Source organism: Monopterus albus, unplaced genomic scaffold (genome assembly GCF_001952655.1).
Source record: "Monopterus albus unplaced genomic scaffold, M_albus_1.0 scaffold691.1, whole genome shotgun sequence".
NCBI lineage: Eukaryota > Metazoa > Chordata > Actinopteri > Synbranchiformes > Synbranchidae > Monopterus > Monopterus albus.
In genome coordinates this window covers 25696-33490 of record NW_018128571.1, presented here as the reverse complement: position 1 = coordinate 33490, position 7795 = coordinate 25696, and the positions used below count along the sequence as shown (strand labels likewise).

Genomic DNA, 7795 nt, shown 5'->3' with positions numbered 1-7795 from the left:
ACAGTAAGTGATACACATTTTTGTTTTATATTTTAGCATTTGTTGTGTATAGTTGTGTCTGTTTTAATTCTGGATTAGAGAAAAAAAAAAACAATCGGGCTCATTCATTAACAACTTCCTAAGTATTTTTTTTTTTTAATTATGTTATCTTAAGAAATGTCCTGAAGTCTACATCTGATTCATGAACGTGTTCTTAAACCACAGGATTTTTCTCACCTGTGTTCTTACATTGATGATTCCCACTGTCTTCATAAACTGAGCATGTGCCAGTCTTTCCTAATAAGCATAAATGCCCCCCCAATGCACACACAAGAATCACACAAAAAGTGACAAAAATAAATAAATAAATAAAAGTTGAGTGATTCAAAAACGCCAAAATGAAAAAGATGGTGGGGCACTGGACACCAAAAGAAACAAAATCTTTAGCAGTTCTGAAGTGGAAGTTACTGCTGCAGGATGTGAACAGCAAACGAGTTGCTATATTTAGTAGGATCGGCACTAGATCTAAAATAACACACACAAAAGATGGGATGGGATGTTATAGCTAGTTCAGTGAACACTAGCTGAAGAAGTGAAATAAAAGGTTTGATGTCATATCTGACGTAAGAAAAGTATTGCCAAAGACAGACAAGAGACGCTGACCACTGGAGGAGAACAGGTTTGCTCAGTGGTACTTTATCTGAGCTGGACTGGTGCATTGGGGCCGTTACTGGAAACACAACAGTGTCAGGTGTGCCATCAGCTGAGCATCTTTACACAGACTTGGGCTCCATTTCAGCGGTTTCACCTTCTAGGCCATCTCCTGTCTGAGGTGTTCTGGGCATGTCCCACCGGGAGGAGGCCCCGGGGAAGACCCAGGACACGCTGGAGGGACTATGTCTCTCGGCTGGCCTGGGAACGCTTCGGCCTTCCCCCGGAGGAGCTGGAGGAAGTGTCTGGAGAGAGGGAGGTCTGGGCATCTTTGCTTAGACTGCTGCCCCCGCGACCCGGCTCCGGATAAGCGGAAGAAAATGGATGGATGGATGGATGTGTTACATTTAACATGTACTTACTAGTGTGTAAAACCTAACACCAGGTGATTATTTTTGTGTTCACTGCATGAGCATGTGTTCAAAAAGCATCAGCTTAGTGCAAATCATGCTCTCCTTAGCCTCTCAAAGCCCTCCCCTTAATGCCAAAACAGTAACAGAGAACTGAAATTGAAAGAAAAAACTCTGGCATCAAGAAACACTGATATAAAATCAGAAGGCTGTCACTGAACAAAACAACTTGAGCACTGAAAAAGACTTATGTTAACAAAAAAATCAGAAGGTTGTCATTTTTTCAGTATTAATACTTTATTAATACTTTTTAAAATTACAGTGTTTTTTCCAATACAAATATTCCAGTGCCAACTTACACACAGCATTTCATGTGCACGGGTCCTTTTACAAAGGTCAAACAGATTAAACAATTATTTAAACAGTTTTGCAAATACATAACATAGCACTATATCATTTTATCAAGAATTTCTTTCTACATAAAACATCGACTCTTTAGTCTACCTTAGGTCTTCTAGCTAACAGACATCATCGCTTTACTCTAAAAGATTGCTTTATATATATATGAATGAGACCTTCTAAGAGATTAATGAAAGCTCAGTAATAACAGAGCTTCCTGACACTTATTACCTAGTAATGCAACAAGATAAGATCCTAATACAGCTGTACACAGTGGTACTGGTTTTCTTTTCTTAATAATTTTTCTTATTACTTTTGCCTCTGTGACAGATGGTCGCAGCGTATTATGTTTTGCCTCAAGAAGAAGACAGTGACTGTCAGAAGTTTGGCCTTACTGTGCAGCTCCTCCCAGGTCACTTGGTGCCCTCTGTCTCTTTCTGTCTTTTGTTGATTTTTGTTTTAGCTGCCTTTGTCTTGTTTGTATTGTTTCAGTTATTTGCTTGTATGTCTCTTGTTTGCTGCCAAGTATTTTTTATGAAGAAAATCAAATAACCAAAAAACTCTTTTGTTTCTCCAGAGAAAATAGATCAGAGTGAGGAAGTATACAACCTGAGAATATATGTTTTGTAAGTACAGTATGTGTCGCAGTCACGACTTAACACAACCATCACCAACACTACTCATTCTTGTTTATGTTCATTTTCACCCTTGTCGTATTTACCTACCTTCTCTTTCCTTGACATCACCACAGACTGACAGCTGTTGCACATTACTGCTCTCTCTCTTCTATTAACATCTCATCCTGTGTTTTTAGTTATAACAAATTTTCAAGCCATTGAAAAATTTTCCAAAGGTGGCTGGGTTAAAAATTTGACAAATATCTTTTTTTTCTCACATATCTTTTGTATTTAAGTTATTCTGTCTATTCTTTGTACAGGTATAAGGACAAGGAGCGTGATGCATCCATGTCAATCTTGGATATTGGCTTGTTCACTGGCTTCACTGTCAACATAACTGACTTGGACTTAGTAAGAGTTTATATGCACATAAACTTACAAACACAGGTTCAGACAGTCTTTCTTGTTTGTGCTAACTGTTAACAGCGTGTGTGTGCACATGTGTAGTTGTCTAAAGGACGTGCCCGTATCATTTCAAAATATGAGATGGACACACTTCTCTCAGAAAAAGGCTCCCTCATCATCTACCTGGACAAGGTAAGACAGTCTTTCCTCCTGTCCATTACCTTATTTTTCTGTTCATCACTGTTCTGTCGGAAAGAAGCTCGCTCTTCATCTTCTTGGACAAAGTAAGTGTTTCTGTGTGCCAAGACAACCAGGCACAGGGACAGCTTCTTCCCCCAGGCCGTCACTCTGATGAACACTTGACCCACGACAGTATGACTGGACAATAATCCTCAGTGCAATACCTGTAAATATACCTTGTACAGATTATACAGATTTGTACAGGTCTCTATTTTTAAGTACTCTGTTTTTATTCCTATTTATCTCATTCACAATGAGCATTCCCTTGTCTGTCTGCATCGTTTACTGCCTGCTTATACTGCTTATTTTGTTATACTAGCCTTATGTTGTTTACTGTTTACTTGCCCCTTGCATGGGGATATGTACATTCACACTGAGAGTCGATGTACCAGAGTTAAATACCTCGTGTGTCCAACACACTTGGCCAGTAAAGCAGATTCTGATTCTAATTCTTTTCTGAACTCCTTTTGCTCTGCCTCCTTTTCTCAAAATCAAATTGAAATAGGTTTTATGGTGAAAGCTTGTTTCCAGTTTTTGATTTTGTAGGCAAATCAAAAACAGAAAAAATGGATAACAAGCACTCGTACTCTATTTTGGTTTTTTCATCTGACACAAGTGGTGTGACCGGGAAGTGACTTATATAGCATGACTCAATGGTTTTACTTTAAAGCTGTGAGAATCCGTATGTCATTTGTTTTTCAAAATAAAACCAAAAATTTCAAACAGGAAAAAATGACTTATTTCAATATTCTTTTCAAAAAGCAAAGCAAAAGCATGGATAATGATTTGTTTTCAAATTTTGTGGTCAAATAAAAAGCAAACACTCACATTCCATTCTCTTGTTTTATTGTCTGACATTGTGAATGTGAGTGTTTTTTCACATAAACTGTTGCTGAATACAAAACCTTCTGACTGACATTTCTGAGCATCTCAGGACACTTAACAGCCGCGGTGCAATAGAAATCTTAGCATGGAACTTTGGTCTGTGTACATATAATTCATTTGTGATACCTACAAACTCTGGAGATCAAACTATTGGAAAGGAAGCAGAAAAAGAGTCACCAGCGCCCAGGATTTTTAAAAATGACATTTAGAAAATTCAGCAGTAAGTTAGTTTTCCAAAAACAGCATCCTGCCTAGCCCACTGACCTCACTGTGAAGAGTTTTCAGAAAAAGTCTCCATAAAATGTGTCAGCAGCAAGGTCTGCTCTTATGTATGTGCATTTTATTTTCAAAAAGAACTAAAATTGATCAATTGTGCTTCCCTCTCTGTCACACGCATACTCTACTTTTGTTGTGGATTTTGCCGCAGGTTTCTCACACACGACCAGAGGAGATTAGTTTTAGGATCCATCAGAAGATGAAAGTGGGTGTCTTACAGCCAGCTGCTGTGTCTGTCTATGAATATTATGACCGTAAGTAGCAAAGACACTGAGAAGTATATGCAACTTTAATGTGTTTCAAGATTTTTCTTTGCTGCAAATAGATGTCAGAATAGATAACAGATAAGTGGGCACTTTTATATTTTCAGAGTAATGTATATTTTCTGATGTACCACAACACAGTTGATCAAATATCTTTGTTGCAGAAAAACGCTGTGTGAAATTCTACCATCCAGAGAGGAGAGCTGGACAGCTGAAGCGGCTCTGTAGGAATGATGAATGCATATGTGGCGAAGGTAAAGAGGAAACTGTCTGAACATGGAAGCTTTAACGCTTAAATTTGTTACACCATGAGGGTACAAGTAAAGACTAACTTTGTGCGTCCTAAAGGTAAAGCGCTGATTATTTGTCATCCTGCATTGTCTTACTTTAGCAAGTCAGCATTGCAGTAAAGTAACGTTAGATGACTTGAGACCAAGAGCTGGTTAAACAAAGCTAAGAGTCTACACCCAATCTAACAGCTTTTAATAGTGCACCAAGATAAATTTTAATGTTAACATTAGGGTTGTGACAATACACTTAGCTCACGAGATGAGACAATACACAATAACAAGTTCACAAGAATAAGACGAGATGATATTTTAACACTATTTTCAAGAAATCTTCAATGACAAAATATACGTATGACTGGAAAAATCATATTTTATTCGACTGAAAGTCACAAAATGCAAAACAGTGCAGGTGCATTTTGAAATGTTTAAACTAATCATCTTGTAATGACTGTGACCTCCGTTCTACTTTGAGTAGGAATTATCATATGCAGTTAAAAACAACATGCAGGTTTTGCCACAAACTCAGCTGGCTGGCTTCTCTCCTGTACAATTTCATGAATCTCTTCAGACCTTATAACTGTGCATGAACTATGCACGAGCTTCTAACTTCTAAGTGAAGCTCTGTGTGACCTTCTATGCTATTTTCACCCTCACTGCACTGGATGGTGACATCATCCGGCAAAGGCTCTGTGTTGACCAATCACGTACGGGGGACAATTGGGGACATGTACTCCCACAGGAAGGAGACTCTTTTTCTTACCTTGTTAGCATGAACATTCACTGCTATTCACTGTTGAACTTGAGCCACAGTTAACACACCATAATGACATGCCATGCATTATCATTAGTGCTGGATGTTAAACTGTGTTTGTTTGTTTGTTTTTTTTATCTATCAATGCCGACACACTGGTGGTAGACTTGGTGCTAAGGTAGAGTAGGCTACATTAGCAGCATGGCTAACCAAAACACAAAGGAAACTCGTGTGCTGGAAATGTGAATGACTCATCACAATGTGTCTAATAGGACATTTGTGCCAATTTTGAAGAAATTCCATTCATAAGAATTATATGGACAGACAGAGTGCAATCTGAAAACATAATGCCTCTGGCCGCAGCTATCACAGTCGCAGATGCATAAAAAACAAACACACTACACAGGTATAGCAATAGCTCGTGCACCATAGATGCAGACATGCCCATGTGCTCATTCATTTGAGTCATCAGTTGTATTTTCACTCTTTGCCAATTGTTTATTTCCAGAGAACTGCAGTATACAAAAGTTCAAAGTCAGAAACACTTACCGTAGTGAAAAGGTTTGTGAGATCACATCGACCAGCAAAACAGATTTTGGTAAGTGTTTGTGAGTCAGTGACATGTGAATGAGTGAGCGAGCAAGCAGTAACACAACAATGTGCAACTTGTTTCCTGTCAGCATACAAAGTAAGAGTGGAGAATTATACAGAGGGCTTGTCCACTGACACTTACCAAGTGCGAATAGTGAACGTTATTAAAGAAGGTGAGTGTTAGTCTTCTCTTTCCCATGTGGCCATTTTCCTTTCCCTCCTTGTGGTGTATTTAGTCAGACAAAATCCTTAGCCATTTATACATGAGAAGTTTAGGAGAATGTCAAACATTTTAATGCTGTGTATCTACTGTACTTACTTATGTTATAATAAGGGGAAGTTTGGATGGTGACTATGTACAGTATCTCCTTTGAACTTATCTACTGTAATGTTTCTTACAGTGGCTTAAAAGTGACATAGCCATCACCCAGATTGTTTTTCCAGACAGGCAGAAAAAAATCTTAAGTTTTTTTGTATTTGAAATTAGTACAACAGTATATGAAACCTGTTGTGTCATTAATTATGTTCCCCTGCATTCTCTTCTCCTACTATATAATTTAATTGCAGGAAGTCTTGATGTGGACCTTCTGGGCAAAGTGCGCACATTTCTCAGTCATCCTCACTGCAGGGAAGCTGTAGATATGAGAAAAGACAAAACTTACCTCATCATGGGCACATTCAAAGATGTTTATAGAGATGACCAAACATTCTCGTGAGTTTGTTCTGTGTGTGTGTGTGTGTGTGTGTAGCTGCTCTTGTAATATTGTCACTATTTAAACATTTTAACTATTTCCCTGCTTTATATTACTGCATACAACATACAGTCCTTGAGCACATAAAGCATGCCTACATTGTAATTATTGTTTGATGGTGGTGTTTGAGTCATGTAAAGGAGTTATTAAATTATCTTAACATGTAAGCACAGCAGCACTATGTACAGGACAACCGAGTGGAGTAGAATGGTTAGAGGGTTTCAGTCATTTGTATTAATTTACTATAGGTAAATGCATGCAATGACAGCTTTATCAACCTTTCTGTAACAGTCACAGTTAACCTTTATTTAGATGTTGAATTAAACTGATCTTCAAGTTGGAAACTATAGTATTTCACTAAATTTACATAGTTAACCATTCCTCCATAATGGTTCCTCCAAGTTTGCCTTGTTTTTTTGATAGAATCGCTAAACTGTCTGCAGAGTGACTTTGCACCAGAAACAAACCCAGTTTATATGTGTCTATTATCTTAGCACTGTGTTAAATACCATACAAACAGATAAAGTAAATGTCAAGGTCAACAAAATATGTCACTGCTTGTACTGGTCATAGCACAAAAATATAACTCTGAATGTTTAGTTTTTTGTGAAGCAAAACTCATTTGTATTTGCTGTGATATTTATCTTTTATTTTTATTCCACCATGTTGTAGATTGTAGAATGAGTTATGAAAATAAATGAACTGCATGCAGGTGGCCTTGAATAATTCTATTTCCCTAAGAACAAATATCTAATAATGTGAAAACTCATTGTATTTTTCACTTTGCTCTCCACAGATATCAGTACATGCTCGGTGGGAGAACCTGGATCGAGTACTGGCCCACAGAGGAAGAGTGTCAAGATGAGGAGCACAGACCCACCTGCTTGGGTATAGTGGAAATGATCCAGCAGTACTCAGTCTCTGGATGTCAACAAAAGTAAAACTCAAGGAGATAAAAATGTTCTTTTCAAATTGTTTGACTTTGAATTGTCCTTGTTGTGTAAAACATTCACTACTATGAGATATATGGGATTCAGAAGATAAAGTTTTACATTGCTGAATAAAATGTTACGGTCTTAATCTCATTGTCTGTGGCTGATATACAGATTTACTTCTGGTTAATGTCACAAATTAAACAAGTAGTGGTTACTGTATGGTGACTATATAACAATCTATGATCAGTTCAACTAGACAAAGCAGTTTAAGGTTTGATAATTTTGCTCTCAGCCAAGTGACACAAAGTAAATTCAGGGATATAGACAAACAAATTTTAAAGCTGTGATTCA

At 37.6% G+C, this 7795-nt stretch overlaps 1 protein-coding gene across 2 annotated transcripts in view; it reads left to right on the top strand.

The window, feature by feature from the left end:
- Positions 1–1666: 1666 nt before the first annotated feature.
- LOC109953479 (complement C3-like) overlaps positions 1667–7795 on the top strand; it is a 9741-nt gene continuing 3612 nt past the window's right edge. The window contains exons 1-10 of one of the 2 annotated variants that reach the window (XM_020588962.1): positions 1667–1851; positions 2017–2065; positions 2377–2467; positions 2564–2653; positions 4014–4116; positions 4290–4379; positions 5675–5764; positions 5847–5930; positions 6325–6469; positions 7306–7583. In XM_020588962.1, coding sequence (XP_020444618.1) covers positions 1770–1851; positions 2017–2065; positions 2377–2467; positions 2564–2653; positions 4014–4116; positions 4290–4379; positions 5675–5764; positions 5847–5930; positions 6325–6469; positions 7306–7450 — 969 coding nt within the window. In that variant the 5' untranslated portion in view covers positions 1667–1769 and the 3' untranslated portion in view covers positions 7451–7583. Of the gene's footprint in view, positions 1852–2016; positions 2066–2376; positions 2468–2563; positions 2654–4013; positions 4117–4289; positions 4380–5674; positions 5765–5846; positions 5931–6324; positions 6470–7305; positions 7584–7795 lie in introns of those variants that run through there. The other variant, XM_020588963.1, reaches the window with a different exon arrangement.